This window comes from Scatophagus argus, chromosome 7 (genome assembly GCF_020382885.2).
Source record: "Scatophagus argus isolate fScaArg1 chromosome 7, fScaArg1.pri, whole genome shotgun sequence".
Taxonomy (NCBI): Eukaryota; Metazoa; Chordata; class Actinopteri; family Scatophagidae; genus Scatophagus; species Scatophagus argus.
Window position 1 is genome coordinate 22,661,975 of NC_058499.1, and position 18,973 is coordinate 22,680,947.

At 42.4% G+C, this 18,973-nt stretch overlaps 2 protein-coding genes across 3 annotated transcripts in view; both read left to right on the forward strand.

Annotated features, from left to right (window-relative positions):
• jph3b (junctophilin 3b) overlaps window positions 1-3,773 on the forward strand; it is a 42,196-nt gene extending 38,423 nt beyond the window's left edge. The window contains exon 6 of the mRNA XM_046393188.1: window positions 1,267-3,773. Coding sequence (XP_046249144.1) covers window positions 1,267-1,347 — 81 coding nt within the window. The 3' untranslated portion in view covers window positions 1,348-3,773. The remainder of the gene's footprint in view (window positions 1-1,266) is intronic.
• Window positions 3,774-3,904: 131 nt separating this feature from the next.
• Window positions 3,905-18,973, forward strand: part of zcchc14 (zinc finger, CCHC domain containing 14) — a 28,798-nt gene continuing 13,729 nt past the window's right edge. Inside the window, exons 1-4 of one of the 2 annotated variants that reach the window (XM_046393187.1) lie at window positions 3,905-6,273; window positions 8,582-8,812; window positions 14,085-14,328; window positions 18,840-18,910. In XM_046393187.1, the coding sequence (XP_046249143.1) occupies window positions 5,779-6,273; window positions 8,582-8,812; window positions 14,085-14,328; window positions 18,840-18,910 (1,041 nt within the window). In that variant the 5' untranslated portion in view covers window positions 3,905-5,778. The remainder of the gene's footprint in view (window positions 6,274-8,581; window positions 8,813-14,084; window positions 14,329-18,839; window positions 18,911-18,973) is intronic. The other variant, XM_046393186.1, reaches the window with a different exon arrangement.

Below are 18,973 nucleotides of genomic sequence, written 5' to 3' on the forward strand. Positions count from 1 at the left end.
TACCCCTTCGACTCAAACAACATTGCATTTTCTTTTCACATCTATTGGACAATGGCAATAATATGTATGCTTGTTTAAGCCAAGAAGCTGTAGCATGTCTACAATTTGTTCAAAATTCTTCTAACAAATACGCCATAGCATTTCCCCATGAACATGTTGCAGGCTTCATTACCTGTCTAATTTAAGATGCCATTCAGTTTATTCTAATTACTTAAAAAGTATCAGAAAATTTGGCTCCATCCTATTAATAATGAGCTGCTGATCGCATGCAGGTTCAATAGGCCTCTCAGATGGTCGTTTACCCTGATTTGTTGATTGTTTAACAATTTTTGCTGGTCTTTCACTTTCATATTGATTTGAGTGCTTTTTATTCTCTTTTTTTGTAACTGTGAAACATTTCGTAACTCTGGTTTTGAAAAATGCTGAAAAATTGTACATACCTACATAACAGATATAGTGAAGATGTGTGCTGGGCTGATGTGAGTATATCAAACTCTTAGGAAAAGAGGTGCATTTTCCCCACATATCTGAAAAGAACATCAACCGCTGTGTCTTAAAAAAGATCAGAATTCATTAGTGTTAGCGTCACACAGCAGCACTAAAGCCGGTGTCAACATTTATCACATGTCAGGTGAAAACCTTGCATCTTCAAAATGTCAGCGCTGTGTATTTAACTTGACACCCATGTGTTCGACTTCATTTGTAATTTTTTGAAAAGGTTCTATGAACCCTAGGGCTGTAGGATTTTCTGTCCGAGTAAAAGAGTCTCCTCCGGCTGAAGTGACAGTCGCTTGAATTCACCTGACGGCAGCGGGATGATTGATGTGTGCATGCAGTTATGCAATAACATGATGTTAAATCATTCAAGAAACAACGACAACAAAAGAAAAATCATTTGGTCACCAACAATATCACTGGAATAGATTGATAATATAGAGGAGAGTCATTTACCTTTATTTTTAAAATAGTGGTTTGTTCCTTTAAATTGTGTTAAAGCAAAGCACTTTACCACCTACACTTAACCACTGGTTGGTTTGGAGGTGTGTGTTCACTTGCTTTTCAGTTATTCCCCTTATACTGCATATATTTACATATCAATGACCACTGCAGTAATGAAAGGTGTCTTGGCTGTTGTGCACTGATTTGATTAAAAAGATAAAGGGAGGAATACGACTGTGTGTATATTTGTATGTATTAGCAGGTTTGTGTGTGTCCTTATTATTGACACTCTCCTCTTTTCTCTTTTTCTCTCTCTCTCCCACGCAGGCCTACAGCTCTGTCCTCGTTGTCATGGTGATTCTGCTCAACATTGGAGTGGCTATTTTGTTTATCCACTTTTTTATTTGAAGACGGCACCACTTTCAGAGTCAGCCTATCTATGCTACAACAACTATAAATTCATGAGTATTACAACAAATCTGCTGCTCCGTCGTATTGCTGGCAAGAGGATTGCAACCGGTTAAAGGAAGACAAGGACCAAGGAAGGCTTCGCCATCATTTGGGCTAAAGGTGGCTAACCCCAGCTGAGTTTGGTTAAGTTTCCGTGAAAGAGATGCTGAAGTGTGTAACCCAAAGAAGTGGCGGAAAGAGGGATAGAGCAGTATAGGTAACTGAACCACAGGGAGATAACATAGTCCAGAAACTGGACTTAGGTGACCTTCAGTGGTTCATATATAGACTCAAAAGGGCAGGACAGGTCTGATCTCCAGAACATGAGAGCTGCAGCTGGCATTACAGCAAGACGTCTGCTTCCACTGTCTGTAGACAGGACTGACGAGACAGACTTTTTCATCTTCAAATCATAGTTTTCAAAAGATTTGTAACTTCTAATTTATTTATTAACATTTTCTCTCATGTATAATATGTTGATGGATATAGTCTTTATTTTGTAACCTTCCATCCCTCTTTATACTGTTTAACTCCTGCCTTTTGGTTCCTCCTCCCCCCCAGGCGTTGTTACTGATGACTTGAGGTATGTGTCTGTGTGTGTGTCTGAAAGACTCAGGCGTTTCCAAGTGTGTTCTGCCTGGATATATGGTTGATGGCTCCCTGTCCACACACACGCACACACACACTTTTGGGGAAACTGCGTAGGTTTACATTCATTTCCTGGAGATCTTCCTTCACTTGGATCACTGACCCTCCCGTTTGTCTTATCACATTCTTCATGCTATGCTGACAGAGAAGAGATGTGTGTGTGTTTCTTATTCAGCAATGTGTGTGTGTATGTATGAGTATACAGTTGTATGTGTTGTCTTCAAGTAGCTCAGTGGCCTTTCATGCTGTTCATGAACTTTACCAGAGCATTCCATGAGGACACCTCCACTGCTCATCCACATCTAGCCTACTAGCATCACCTGACAGCTGTGCTCTCTCCATCTCTTCCTCCTACTCTCTCCCACCTCCACACACACTAGTCAGAGGATGGTGCTTCCTATGAGTTGGTGGTAGTTCAAGACAGACTGTCCTTGGCAAAGCCCTGCGCCTACTGTACCACTAGCTGGGTTATTTAGAGGCAATACTGCACTCACTGAAGCAAAGCTTGCATGGGCAATGCCAGATATGTGACTTAAATGACCGTATCCCGTGGATAAATCAGTGTCTCCCACTGCTTCTCTCAAAATTTAACCTGAAGACAACATCATTTATACTCTACTTGCAAGATGTTTGAAAAAAAAAAATGTCACCACTTGCCTTGCTTTTGTAGCGCAAACTGATAAAAGTACAACAATGCATGCATATGTACTGTAATATCTTAGTTGTGCGTTGAATCTGAAAGTGAATGAAGCTTCAGAAGCACATATTAAGTTTTGATAGGAGCAGTGTCTGGAAAGAAGCCTGTTTGGCGCTGATCATGAAGCTGAGATAAAACAGAATCCAGATGTCTTTCACAGACTGTTATTGATCTTTTCTGGGTTAAATGAAACCAACTGATGCCTCTGTGTGAAGCTGAGTGATACTTCATGCAGCCTGACAAGAACTAACTGTTGGAGAGGATTTTAGTCAAATAATGCAAAACCATTGTGAAGCAAGTAGTGGCTGGGATTAAGGTCAGGATTTACTGTCTCCTTTCCTCAGCTTCTCCTCCAACAATTCAAGACCCTGCATCACAAATGGACAGACTAAGGTACAGTCACAAATACCAATCACTATTTGGCTATTTTTATAATCCAGTAAAGGTGTTGTGAGTGTGTGTATGTGTGTGTGTGTGTGTGTGTGTGTCTCAAAACCATCCGGCAGACCAGTCTCCATTTGTTTGCATGTGTGAACATGACTGCTCATTGTTGTGTCTGAACATGTGTCCATATCCTCCTCCTTCCATGTGATGGGATGGGATGGCTGAGCACGTTGCCGTCAGTAACAACTTCCAGGTGGCAGGGAGGCTCGCTGTTGTTTTTTTTTTTTTGTCCGACAGCTTTTCTAAAAGTATGGACTGGAGCTCAAACTCTGCTGTAGGCCCATTTCTGGTGTTTCCCCACATTATTACAAGAGTACAGTGCCAGAACAATATATTTTCATTTCACTGAGTCCCAGACTGAAGCTCTGCTGTAAGCCATCAGCCTGGTGACGATGCCCTGCACCACCCAGTTAGTCCGCAGCATGCTACAGCATGCTAAGCTCTCTCTCTATAGTTTGACTCTTCCTTCTTTCTTTCTTTCTTTCTTTCTTTCTTTCTTTCTTTCTTTCTTTCTTTCTTTCTGTTTCTGGGAATTACTCTGTTTTGTTTTTGAGTTATGTGGAGAAAATAATGAAAGTGTTTGAAATAAAACGACTCTTGGCTCTTGTGTTTTTAATCTATCGGTTTCTTTGTGTCGCAGTGTTGTGTTTTCATACTTGTATACTTGTACTTGTATGTGTGATTGTGTGTTAGGCAGCATCCTTGCTGCGGAGTGGTGGTACAGGCCTGGTTGAGAGGGAGGGGTGCAGTCACTATAGCAACCATAACTAAATTTTCCTCCGTCAGCGGAGGGGCGGGGCCTTGTTTGTAGATGGAGTTTATCTCTAGAGACCAGTGTTCTCAATGAGAGGAAGGATGGATATATTGATGGAGAAGAGGAGAAACTAGAGAACAACACAGAAGGGCAGAGTAGGGGGAAACAAGAGCTAATACGTGCTAAGCCAAGCAAATCTGTGTTTAATTCGACATTTTAAATAATTTTTAGTTTGTGATGTTTTTATCCTCTGTGACAATGCACAGTCAGGTGTCATGTTGGATGCAACACCATTAGCAAGTGTGCCGCTGCATCAGGTTTCAACGTGGACATCTGACGCCATCTTTTGGTCCTAGATATGAATTACAAAATAACAGCATCAAAGGGCCTCTGTACAGGACACCTAGAAGTTAAGATGTTAGCTGTTAAGATACAAGAACTGTAAATACGGATTATTACTGCTGCCATGTAAAACATAAAGTTTCCAGGTTGATATTACCCGTTTGTCCTCATCAAATGTAGGCTACTTTTCTTGTTTTTAGTACTCTTAAATCTGCTAGCAACACTAGTCCCTAAATATTTTTATATGTTTGTATTTGTAATAATCAGCAATAGTATCCTTATTTCTAAAACTCTTAAGTTAACGAAACTAAACGTTACATCTAAATTAGTAGTAGAAGATATAGACCCAAACGCTAAGCGATAATGTCGTTGTAGATAGATTATTCAGCATAAGTTTAACGTGTTCCTGGCGCTTTAAAGCTCAAATAACTGGACTGGGATATGTATGAGCGCATGAGGAAAAGATGTGAAATAGCAGGGGAGCGGATATCCTTCTGAGCCAACCATGAGAGAGGCCTCAAATACAGGCGGGGTTCGCAGCCAATCAGAGGACATGTTTCTGTATGGTGGCTGGTCTTGCTGCCAGAGTTGGGATAATGTTATACACAGCTGGGTTTTTTTTTTTTCTAAATTTCAGGACTGGTGGCAGAATGCGGCTAGGGAGCGTACAACTTTGTTTTGCACGGAATTCATTCATGGACACCGAACGAAACGTCTAGAATCTCTGCTTTGTTTTTGTTTTTTTGTCCCCACAGCGGAGTTTGATGATGTTATAGTGTTATTTCCAGTGGCAGCAGCAGCTTCAGACCACACTAGTTTTGTTTAGAAACTTTAACCCCAGCAGAGTCTTTCTCGCGGCCGGGACCTTGTCAGTGGGCTTCAGCTCCTCACAGAAGTTGTGGAAAAGCATGAGGGCGGAGGAACATCGCTTCAGGAAGGGTTTGTTGAGCCGTGCGGGACAGGAGAGCGGGGCGACTCCGATCAAAAACTGTCTTCATGGTTGAGTGTCTTCTTGAATGGGGCGGTGTGTTTTGATCCACTCTGTTATTCTGCAAAAGCTGTTTCTGTACCGTCAGGGGGCAGCGGTCCGACCGGCGGGGAGGGACACGGCGGAGTGACTCCTGGCTTCGTGCTGGACACAAACCGGACCACTTTGGCTTCATATGGGGCGACTTGGGGAGATTATAGTTCGGAAAGGCCTGCTGCTCTGCTGTTGCTGGTCTGCCAACAAAGGAAACGACTGTCGTGCTTCCATTTCACTGCCGTGGTCACAAACTCTGAGAGTGTTAAGAGAAAGACAGCTTCAGTCACTGTGTGATTGAACTGAAGTTGGGAAATGAGCTCTGAATTTATGGCCACTCGAGAGTAGAGCTGCTCACGCGCCCGCACGCAGACACGCGCTTCTTTGTTGTAAAGTTTACTCTCAGTTGAAAATCTGTCATTTTAATTCCAGTTACTGTCCAAACAATATCAGTTCAAGTTCACGCCGGGTGGATGTGTGAGGATGGTGGAGAGCCGGAGCTGTGTCCAGAGGGAGGGGGTGTACCGCTGGTTCTCCTCCCTCACGTCCGCCCAGAGAGCCGAGTTCCTGTGCGGCCTCCTGGACCTCTGCGTCCCCATCGAGCTCCGCTTCCTCGGCTCCTGCCTGGAGGACTTGGCGCGCAAGGACTATCACTCCCTCCGGGATGCTGAGATCAAAGCCAACAACCCCGTGGACCTCTCAGGCCTCACCAACATCACAGACGAGGTTGTGCGCAGCAAATTACTGGTGTCCCTGGCCCTGCTCGGCTCGGACAACAGGGAGGCGGCGGGGGTCCTGTACCGGACCCTGACTCACATAGACACGGTGATCAATAACTACGGCCTGGCCCTGAATGACGGGAGGACCGAGGAGCAGTTTCTCTTACTGTTCACCATGGCCTCTCACCACCCTGCCTTCAGCTTCCACCAGAAGCAGGTGCTGAGGCAGCAGCTCGGCCAGATCCAGGACATCCTGCAGGTGAGAGGGATGCTCAGCGTGAGAGCCACTGAAGGTTCACACCTGACCTTCATAGAGTTAACTGCCCTCACGCTGCATAATATGCCATGTTAAATAATTTGACCCTTATATGATGATGAAGCCACGCTAAGTTAACATGTGCTTGTGTGGAATGATTTTTGCTTCCACTAAATTACATTCTTTGGTAAAATCATTTCGAGGACCTTAGTAGAGTGAAGTGTGGCAAAAGCTTCCTGCGTAGATGGTGAAGTTCATAGACTTTTAGAAAAGCATGTTCAAAAATGAGTTATTTCTTATATATTCATAATGGCCAGTGTGTACCTTAGTACATTTACATACTTTATTTCCCTTCTTTCTTTCACGGGCCATGTTTTATACTTCTAGATGATCTGACACACGGACTTGGTTTCATGTAAATACCTCATCTAAACCGTCTGAAAATGTAAGCACACGGACACAGACTTCATCAGGTGATAATCGTATAATAGGTGAAAAATGTGCTCTGGGTTCTCTGTCAGAGGAAATAAAAACAGCTCCAAAAATAATAAAAAAGAAAAAAATCCTCTATAGTTATATGAGTGTGAATAGTATAAGGAAGAACATTGACTCATCAAAGTGCTAAACTTTGGCTGAGTCAGAACATGCGGTTGCCCACTGGGTGAACACAGAGTTACACGAAGGAGCTCGTAATGCAGGTGAGATGACTGCATGTTAAACGCGCTGCAGGGTGTTATGAATCCACATATCACTGACAACAAGATAAAAGAGTGTGTAAATTCAGAGCACTGGGTGTTGTTAGCCGGCCCGGGTTGAGTTATCACAACACCCGCACATCTACCAGGACTCCAGCCACATGTGAGTTTTTCACCTGCTCAGAGGAAAGGAAAAGCCATTATAACAGGTGAAACACACACTAATTGTAGCCCTCTGTGAGACCAGACAGAGGAAATATGTTACAGATGAGTACAGCACATGGACATGTTAGATATACACCAGAATTACAGGTGAGAAGTAGTTGATGACAGACTGATGACTACATTACATGTTTGTAGGCGAAAGCTGACAGTGAGATGGAGTTTTATGATGTGGGCCACAGCTGAAGGTCATGTCATCTGCTGGCGTAGCTGAAAGTTTGATCTATGTCCAATGTCCAACCAATCATCTTTTATTAACTGCTGAATCTTCTGTGATAAAGTGCTTCTCTGGCAAAGCATCTGTCACCATCTATAATGTCACGGCTCTCACAGCTGCGTGTTTGAATTCATCATGAGAAATTATCAGCAGAAACAACCAAAATAACCAGGTCACATCCACTACATTTTGGCCCAAAATTGGAACAGTCTACGTCTGACATTTAACCCTAATGCTGCACTTGCTGACCCTGGGTGCTGTTAAACACACTTAACTTTTAGCCCTTTTAGATACCTCATAACTTTCCCTAATTTTATGAGAAATATGATTTTTAATCATATATAGTCCCCTACAGAAACGATGATGAGGGTACATTTTACGCAGCAGTGCTTCTCCAAAATAAGTTATCTTATGTGTTCATAAGAGAGCTTACAGGAGGTTCTTCAGACATCATGCAGGTCACCATGCAGGACAGCATACCGAACATTTCTTTGTTTATTGTTCAGCAAAGAAAAGGAATACATTTTTGTGCATGTGCATTCCACACAGTATGTAAACATGTGAAATATTTTCTTTGTTTTGTATAATAACATACTTGCTTGTTGTCACTATCAATAACAATAATTAATAACAAATACACCGAATCCATTCATTCAGCATATTTAACAGCAAATGTTGTTTTGTGGGCGGCACGGTGGTGCAGTGGTTAGCGCTGTCGCCTCATAGCAAGAGGGTTCCAGGTTCAAATCCCGGTCTGGGCCCTTCTATGTGGAGTTTGCATGTTCTCCCTGTGCCTGCGTGGGTTTTCTCCTGGTTCTCCGGCTTCCTCCCACAATACCAAAAACATGCACATTAGGTTAATTGGCCACTCTACATTGCCCCTAGGTGTGTGTGTGAGAGTGTGTGGTTGTTTGCCTTTGTGTGTTGGCCCTGCGATTGACTGGCGACCAGTCCAGGGTGTACCCCGCCTCTCGCCCGTAGTCTGCTGGGATAGGCTCCAGCTCCCCCGCGACCCTGACGGATAAGCGGTATAGAAAATTGATGGATGGATGTTGTTTTGTCTTGGGATTAAAAAGACTAGCGATAAGTAGAAAAAGAAACACAAAACAGGCCATAACTGTTACATGTTGCTCTAGCTGTGATTTTAGCATCTTACAAAACATGTTGGTTGCTGCAGGTGAACAGTGGAGGAGGAGGGGGAGGAGGAGAGGCTCAAACAGCGGGCCCCGGTGGGGATCAAGCTGCTGTCTGTTATGCTCAGCCACATCACCACCATCACCACCAGGCCGTGTCCCTGCCTCTGGCCTCGCTGTCCCCTGCTGCCTGCCCACTGCCTGATGGCAGCGCCGCCTACCTGCCTCTGTCCACCTGCCAGCCCTGCCACACACACTGCACCTGCTGGCTCAAGGTAGGGAGCAACACAGCCAGAGTCCGGTGGGCCTAGTCAGTGCTCATGTACTGTCAACGCCACAGTTTCAGTTCTTAAACAACTAAAACAAAAATGTTTTCACAAAAAAGGATTTCATTAATGGGTAGTCAGTGGTTGTGGTTGTGGTTTATTCTGCGTTATTGATGTTATGTTGTTTGGATTAACTGGCTAACAGGCAGCTTCGTTCTGATAGAGACTGTGTGCAAAAGTGTATTATGCAAGACTATTTTTGGACTAGTCTTCCATTATGTTCATGCAAACGGTAAGATTTCTGCAAGTTAAGGTTGAATTTGTGGCTAGTGTGTACAAGAAGTTAGATTTCTATCAATGTGTGATAGTAATTTTGTCAGTTTTATTTTTCTGTTGACACAGCATTTAAAAAGAGATAAGTAAATGCAAAAATAGATTAACATCAGTTTCAATACACTGTAGATTTAAAGCATGTGACGCACTTCATTTTCAGTAACAAATCAAAGCAAAAAGGATGGAAATTTTGGCTGGTGGTGCAACTCTTGCACTGTGCATTAAATGTCACGTCTTTTGTCTGATATCAAGGGGAAATCAACACTGCTAGCGAGCATTAATTAGCACAGGCTTTTAAAATCACATTCTTGAAAACAAAATGTAACTTTAAGCATTTTGTTTGTTAGCTTGTTTGACTTCAAGTGTGCAGTATGACGAGCAAGCAGCACACTAACAGTCCAGCTCAGTGATATTTTGGTCCAGATTGAACTGATGTTGCCTCATGTCAGTCAGACAAGAAATGCATAAACATAAGACGTGTGACGTCAGACCTGTGCTAAACATATCTCTTTGTCATTAGGAAAACGGGCCCAGCTCAAGTTGCTTTGTCATACATAAAACACACATTGTATGCACCAGCCCTCATAAGCTGTGAGCTGTGTATGTGTGTGTACGTACAGTTGCACAAAGAGTGTGTGTGAAAGGAATACAACAAAACAATGACATGTATTGTCTGTTTCCACATCTAACAACATTATAAATCCCCCAACAGGAATGAATATCTTGTCTTTTGACCCTTTTATGAACACCCTAATGAATGTAACCATCAGCCGTCTCTCTGGAGATCCTTATTGTGCAATTCTTCTTGTTAAAAAAAAATACCAAAACAAGTTCAATCATCAGCCATAAAAATCCAAATATGCATGATAAATGAGGACAGGGAGGAAATAACTGTAGCTGTTTACTACCAAATGTGGTCCTTCTCCCTGGATGTGTCGTAATGAAAGGTGGAGATCATAGAGGGAGGGAGAGGAGGGGTTTTCCCAGTGATGCAGAGAACTTAGTGGTTCATTAACCCTCTGTTACCGTAGCATGTTGAATCATCCCGCAGGCAGCTGAGGAGGGATTATTTAGACGCCTGTCAGGACTTTGAAACATTCTGGAGGAGAAAGAAGCTGATAACTCTTATTGATGCAAGCAAGAGCCAAAGAGATGAAGTCAGAGAAGCAAGGCTTTGGGTATATTGTTCATGTTTTTCACAGAGATGTAAACAGACTCATATACTCACACAGCAGTAGGCAGGCACACTGTTTAAACATGGCGAGCAGTGAAGGGAAAGTACCCAGCTCAGAGAGGAGCGTTTGTATTTAGTGTTTTGTTGCCCTTGGCTCCTGCTTAGTGCAGGTCAGCACATTTCTCTATGCTGAAATCAACCCTCTGTGGTGTGTGTGTGTGTGTGTGCGCGTGTGTCTGTCTGTGTGTGTGTGTGTGTGTCTCCAGTGAATCCCCAGGAAGTTATAAATGCGCTCACTCTCTCGCTCCCTCCCTCCCTTGCTCTCTTTCCTTCCCTCAGCGCTCTGAAGGTAATGACAGGGTTTCACTGTAAGCCAGAGCAGTAATGTACATTATCTACTGAAGAGAAGGTTTTTAGTCAGGCCTACTGTCACCTACTGTTGATGTATAATTGTATAATATAGTAATAGCTTCCACTTAAGGCCATAACATTGTTTATCTCTAATGTAGCAGGGTGAACAGTAGCCACTTTGCTGGTGGGCTAGAGGAACAGAGAACAGAGTGTAACTTTTATTGAAAGCTGCACCAATCAAAGTTTTTATATTAACAATGAATCAAAATAGCGTTGCTAATGTGAAAGGGGTCCTCGTAGAGATCAACTCAACAGAAAATCAGCCGTGTCTGTTGTTCCTTATAACTCTCCAGAGTGTTTTAGCACCCATTAGCTTATTGTTTCGGCTGTGTGTTCCACACACACAACAGGCAGCCTTTTTCAAATCAGAAAAGTTTTGATAAACCCCACTATTCGCTACCCGCCCAGCAGACAAATGGCAGACAAAGTTAGGGACCCAATATTAAAAAATAGTGAAGCATTTAGCAGCTATAGGAAAACTCAGGAGCTGAAAACCAAACAGAGTCAAAAGAAGAGCGTCTGCAAATAAATGTAGATGTTTCTGTGTGTCTGTGTAAACAGGCAATGTGTTTACTGCTTGTTCCTCTGCTTGAAGAAGAAGAAGGAGCTCCGTGGTTACCATTTCAACAGCAACGACGACATTGTTGCTGCTGAGGACAGCTTTCTGGAGGTTCAGAACGTATGCTCCATTAAATGTGTTAATGTAGGAAGGGCTATGCTGAAAAATAAATGTGCAGAGTTTACTAAAGGTAACTCCTTCTACATTAGCTTAAGGTGAACCGTCTTCTTTTGGGTTATTGTGTAATGTTTTAAAAGTTCATCATATGTTTTGGATGTAAGATCATAATGGTCAAAGCAACCAGCTACTACAGCTATTTGATAAATCTTATGGAGTAAAAAGTACAATATTTCCCACTGATCTATAGTTGAATAAAGCTAGAAAAACAGAGCACATAAATACTTATGAAAGGCTAAGTACCTCCAAATTGTATTTACTTGTATTTACTTTCCCCCACTGCACATATGACACGGCAGTCTGTTCATTCTCCGGGCTTTTAAGTCAACGTGAATGAGCTTATTTTAACACGAAGCAGCTGGATGCCGAGTTGCTCCAGAGGAAAAATAGTTGAATTCGATTTTCTCCAGCCGAATCTAGACAAACAGAAATGCAGTGGTATGTCAGCTGGGCCTGTACAAAACTATATTATCATCCTGTTATGTGAGAGATTTATGTTCCTATAAACAGTTGAGGAGAGGGAGGAGGAGTTGCACACATTCTGTTTTATAGTTTTCAGTTGTTTTTGTTACTGGCAGCTTTTGCCACTCAAATATCCTGAACTCATTTTGATTTCATTTCAAAACTCCTTGTTTTTCTGTTTCTTCCTCGTATTCTTTTCCGCTGATTCACATGGTTCTCGTGAGTGCCGTTTTTACTTTGCGTACCTATGATGTGACAGAGTCAGGCTCTCTTTGTGTTCACCAAGAGTCTGCAGACAGAGCAGAGAGTTGGCAGTTTGGGCAAGTAACATGCGGATGTGGCAGTAGCACACTTAATTGTTTTCAGATCTACTGCCTCATGCTGTGCTTGTGTATGATCGCAGGCAATAGCACACGTCGGCTTTTCCCTCTGAAAAACTGAGAGCTGCACACTTCTTCGATTCTAATGTAACCTTTTTATTTTTGATGGTATAAATCAGCATGAGTGTGAGAGGTTTTCCCGTTGAACTGTGTGACTTACAGCAGTCCAAAAATCTTTTTATCCAAACACACTGCGTTTACCAAGTTTTATTAGGCACGGCATTGTATTACAGTTAGTGCTGCTGCTTAAAATTCTTTCTGGACCATTCAGACTGCATTCCAGACATTATGCAGAACATGCCGTCCACTAATTTGTCATATACAGTAAATGATAAGTTAAACCGTCACACTTTTTGTGACACTGCTCTTGGACTTTCTGTGACAAACTGATTGAGTAAATGTGGCTCAGCTGCTTTAAATTTCCTGTTGTGTTTGCTTCTCATGGATAATATGTAACTGCAACATAGCATGAAACATATAAACAGTTTATTGTCATGGCAGATTGTTTACAGTACTGGCCTTGAGTACTATTTCGTAATCCTGTGGGCTCTAGAGAGGCACAAACTGCTGTTTGTCTTAAAAAATAACAGTTGTGGTACAGGATTACTTTGCTGACTGAGTGATAAAAATCTTTTGTATTTATACAAAATATATTTAGATAATTTCCTCTTTATATATTTTCATTTTTTTCCCTTTAAATCTAGTACTAGTGGCTGCAGTACAACAGTCTGTAAAGCTGACTTGGTGAGCTGATCAGCAGATAGTCACTTATGTACACATCCAGCTGACATTTATTTGGTGTCATGTATAACACTGATATATGTGATAGGAAACTGAATCTCCAGATTTTGGTTAGATGTTTTCAAAAGGTCACTTTGGATTCAGGGAACTTATGAGGAGTCTAGGAGTGCCTTCACACCTAACCTGCTTGGTTTGGTTAAAACTAAACTTATTACAATGGTTCACAGGAAACAGTTATTTCCAAGGTGGTCCTGAGCCCGTGTAGTGACATCTTTAATTCAGTAATATGTTTGACAAAGTGGTGAACCTTGGTCCATCCTTGCTTGTGAAGAACTGAGTCTCTCATTGATTCAGTTGTCGTATCCAGTCATGATGCTATCACCTGCTGCCAATGAACCTGTTTACCTGTGAAATGTTAAAAAATATATCCAGCACAAACTGAAATGAAATTACTCATCAGGTCGACCTCAGTCGGAGCGGCAGTTCGTCCAGCAGGAAAAGGCGGCTCCACATTTAAATGGTGTGTTTGGATGTCAACTCTTTCTCCCTACAGCTGCTCCATGAGGGCGTTTCTATAAATAAGAGCTCCCTCTCAGTGGATGGGCCTGGTTAAATATTGGTTTGCTGTGTGCTGCCAGATCTTTCTCCTCACTTTGTTTTAGCACTGTGCCAGCCCCGAAGAGAGCGTTACTTAGTGTTCGAGTTTATTCAGGCAGTTGCATTCGTGTAGATGGGTGTTGAATGTTGCAGTGTGTTTTTGTGTCCATGTGGACTGTGAAGGCAACTGGTTGAGATGTTCCATGTACTTGCATGGGAACAGATGCTGAACTTACTGTTGGCTGTTTTGCTGCAGACCCATCTGTAAGCACAGACGTACCACCTTGTCACTGTTACGATGGTACCCCGCATGCTCCAGTGTGCAAACAAGCCGCACCTGAGTCTGAGGGGTTAATGCTGTCCTGTACTGTGTGCAGTTATCCCCGAACTCTGCTCTGTGGTTTTAACCTCTTCTCTGATGAATGACCTCTCACCCTCCTGCTTTAGAGTCAGACCAGAGAGGCTGGCACAGTCTCGGGGCCGAGTTCAGGGGTCACCATGGGACGACGAGACCAAGCAGTCAGTCAGGAGTCCAGCCCTCCTCACACAGACCTCCCTCCTCCTCTTCCTCCTCCTCCACCACCACCACCACCTCCACCACCACCTCCTCATCTGCCTCCTCCTCCTATGCCTGCTGGACAAGGTCAAGATGCAGCACCAATCAAGACCCACCAGGGAAAAGTCACAAAAGGTGAGCAGTCATTAGAGAAGTTCTTGCTTTTGTATTCATACTGCCTTTCTAAACTGTTGCTTGACTCCTAGATGAACATTTACGATGATCCTGTACTATTTACAGTACATATGACACAGCTGCAGCAATTAGTCAATCGATTAGTTGACTAAAAGAAAATTAGTTGCTAGCTATTTTGATAATAACTTCATCCTTTCAGTCGCTTTTTGAGCAAAAATGTCAAACTGGTTTGTTGAACAAAAGAAGCAATCTGAAGACATAGCAAGACATAGCAATTAAACTATTTACCCTGGAAAGTTATTGGAAATTATTCAATAATGAAAACTAGTTAGTTGCAGCCCTAACATGGAATTCTGTATATTCTCTACCTTGTTGTGCTTTTCTTTATCTCTGTCTGACTCATTGTTTGTATGGCTTCACCTTCACCCTCAACCACCAGCAGTCAGTTCATATCGTGTGTGTGTGTCTGTGTGTCATACTATAAACTCTTTTAAGCCTGGTGGAACAAGATGTAGCATGCTGGCACATCTGAGCACTAAAACTAAGCACAAAGAATGCTGCCCTAAGGCTTAAGGGAGTGTGTGTGCGTGTGCGCGCATATGTGAGCTGCAGTGTAGTATATCAGTGAAGGATGCACATGGTTTCAGGTTCAGGGTAATCCATCAAGGCAATCATCGCCAAACCTTCTGAATCCGCAATCCCAAGTGTGATGAAAGACCTCTCTGTATGACTAGACACCAGTGAGAAGTTCTGTTTTGTTGTTGTTGTTGTTGTTTTTTTAACTAGGGGCCACACCGACTAACTAAGTTTATTAAGCTCTTAGAGCTAACATGTTAGGAAACTACAAGCATATTTACATCTAGGAGATATAAAAGGAGATACGATAGCTAGTTCCTGGCATTGCTTGTCTCCCGTTTGAGTCATGGCAGGCAGCACAGGGCGTTTTTATCAGAAATTTTTTTTTGCTAAATTAGCTGCTGAAAAACAAGGTTTATTAGAGTGAACCAAAATGGCGAAGCTGTGGCCTGTAAAGCCAGATCAGTTAGCTGTATGAAAAAGATGCTGTATGTCTGTATGCTATTTGGTGCTGAATAGCTGGTTTATACAAGCTTAATTGCTAAAAATAGCTTCTGTTGCTACTGGAAACGGGGCTGAATCAATGTAAGTGGTGCATATGGTAAAATAAATGTGCAGTAAAACCCAAACAATCACCTAAAAGAGGCAAAAGAGCTTCATGGAGTGAACCATATTACACCTGACAATCATTTGAGTTAGTGTGTAATAAAAAAGATATTGATTAATAGAACACAGCTGTTTGATTGATGTCGGGATGTAACAAGATTTCCTATAAAAAATTTTTGTACAAAAGCTGATCCAAGCCTTCCTTTACAAACAACTGCATTCCACGTCGGTGAGCTGGTTGCACCATAACCAGGCAAAATAAAAACACCTCAGTGGGTGTAGCACAGGAATGTTTTTAAAATTAACGGGGCAAAATTTAGCATGCACTAAATACACATTTTGTCAGCAGCAGCAGTGTCCTGCATTCTTGGTTTGGTTTTCATAAGACCATTTGATAACCCAGGATTGCTTCCATCATCATTCATTTGAAATCAGTCACCCAGTGACCAGGCGGTGTACAGTATGTGGTTTTAGGTGGTGTGAGCCTCTCCAGGCCGGACTGTTATTGTCTTGGCCCCCCTGTATCCGTCTGTAACACAATACTCAGCTATCCCACTACCTCATGGTCACACCACATAGTTGTCAGCAGCATAAAACACACCCACACATAGTTGTATTCAGCACGTAGAAACACATAAAACACGAATGCAGAGAAGGATACGGACACATTCTCACAGGCACACACAATTAAGTTTATATAGCCCTAAAATTTTTCCCTGCTTACAGTGTTTGGTACTTCAGGCCAGGCAGAATGAGCCACACCTCATGTGTTGGCTTTACGATGTGTTTTTTAGCCCGCGCTTAAACTGTACTTGTAAAGTGATAAAGACACATGACTAATTGATTCTTCACATGATTCTTCTTCTTCTTCTAATATTTATCATTATGTAGTATTATCTCTTTAGGAGATAACTGAAACTATTCTGTCACATCATCTGCATATCATGCACACACTTCATGATGCATGTGTGTGTGTGTGTGTGAAAGCCTAGATTACTGTGACTGGCAGGCGGCATTTAGAGCCTTCCACAGCTGCTAACCAACAGGCTCACAGCAAGGTGGTGAGGGATGTGTGTGTGTGTGTGTGTGTGTGTGTATGTGTGTGTGTATGTATGCATGCATGTGTGTATGGTGCGACCAATGCTTAACTTCTTTGTCCCCATTTTTATGCATCTCCTCCTTTGCTCATGTCCTCCCCTCCACTGCTGCTTGTTCCTGCATGCCTCGTGTGGTTTCAAATAGAGTTTCAGAGTGTAATCTGTCTGAACTGATACCTGGAGGTGCACACACACACACACACACACACACATTGCCCATGATGAAATGGTTCTAAAGGCAGTGGAGCAGCCCTAACCTGCCTCTGCACCTGAAGCATGCATCCAGATGTAGACAGATGTGGACATTTTCAAATAATCCAAGATGTGTGTGCACATGTGAATGCATATAGTCCTCACTCATGTGTTCGTACAGACAGATTTGCATCCAGATAATTATTGTAAACAAGTGCTATGTACCAGAAATAAGGGCTGTTTTACAGAAGGGGACCAGGGTTAACTGAGGTCATTCACATGAACAACTTTTAATACAAATATTATGTGCTCTCAGGTTGCATTGGATGATGAGGATTTAAAGTCAGAGGCATGATTTGACCTGTCTGGACTGGAAATGTTATTTCAGAGCTAAAGAAGCGGGGCAGGGAAGATTTGTATCAGAAATGTGAGATTACTCACAGGTCAAAAGTTTGAAAGCCGGCACTGGTGTTTTATATGTGATGCAAATAGCCACAGGCAGCTGGTGGACAGATTACAGGTTGGACCAGACAGATAGCAGAACTCGAGTAGGTTGAATCCCAGGTGGAGAGCACCATCCTGAATGAGTTATGCAGTAGCAGCTGTGGGGAGGTTTCAGAACAGGAGTTAGGAGTTTCTGTCCAGATGGAAAATTAGAGTGCATATTTACATGGCAGAGCGATAAGTCGAGATTTTAGCCTCTTATGGTAGACTAAATAATCAGCCAGGTTACTGCTGGACCGTGAGTGTACAGAGGCAGAGATTTCAAAGTCACTAAGTGTTGATTAGTATTACATGGTCCACACAAACTGAGGGCAGCTGACTTCAAGGATGAATGGAAAAACAAGACAAGAAGCTCTCGCACAGATTAGTTTGGATCGTTTGGCTTATTTGTAGGTGAAGTTGCAGCAACAGGGGAAGAATATGAAGGTATGAATAGCTGTTAGGGGTGGAGGAAGCTCATGGAAGAACATGTATTATATTTGAGTTATGTTTTTAGAGATCCACATGTCAAGCCACTGGGAGACAAAAGACGATAATTGGATGAGGATAGTACCTAGCATTGCAACTATCATTATGCTAGTTTTTTCAGTCATGTTTTGGGAGTGGGACTGGGGGATGGGGTTTAAATTCATTTATCCACAAATATGTAATTATATATGATTGTGTGAATATATTTTATTATTAAAAAAAATTGGCTGAAGCAAATTCAGTACCTGATAAATCAAAGTGCTTTCAGAATTCAGTGTTTCCCCTGTAATTATATAAACTGGAACCCCCCCCACCAGGCCAAAGTAAATCTTGTTTGCATGTTTGGTAATTATTGAGAATTAAAAAAATATAGTGAGAAGTCTCAGTTTGCATGTCCAGCCAACAGGCCATAATTCAAACATATGCCATTTCCATTGTCATCTTAAACTTAAAAAAAGAAAGAATTGTTTGGTGTTGTTATTACAATTTAATTAAAATAGATTTTAATTAATCTCTTGTCAATCGTGTTTCCTGACCTGCAGGTGAGTAATGACCTGCAACAATGGAGCTCTTCCACCTCTTAAACGGTCAGTAAATGACAAAAAGCAGCTTGGCTTTGCGAGACAGTTAATGAGATTAAGATCCACCAGTAAAGAGGATGTCTGTCTGCCGTGCCGGGCATGTTCTGTAACAATACTGTCCTACATCTTTCGGTGGTTAAAATGCTGGGTTGGAGAAGGAGTGATGTTTAGCAGCATAATACAGGAATGAAGTCTCAACACCTGAAGAAGTAATTGACGTGAGGTCACAGAGGATGGTTAAAAACCCACTAAACTCATGCACACACTACAGTCAGTCTGTGTTGTAGTGGAGTCGGTCTGCTTCACATCACAGTCGGAATAGTTGAACCCGGTGACATGATTAAACGATCGTTTGTAGCTTCTGGTTTCTGACTTATGAGAGCAGGTCACGTTTGAGTTCCTCCGGGCCGTTTAAATTAATCAAGCATGAATGACTGATGTGTTATGTGTGGTTAATCACCTGTTAAACGATGTGCACTCCTTTCAGTGGTGATTGAGAGGGTGGTGCTGAGAGGCGTGACACACAAGGCTGAAGACAACAGTGAATACGTGTTCGAGGTGGGTCCAGTGCAAAACAGACAAACACACCAGATATTCTCTGTTGTCTCATCTCTCATGTTT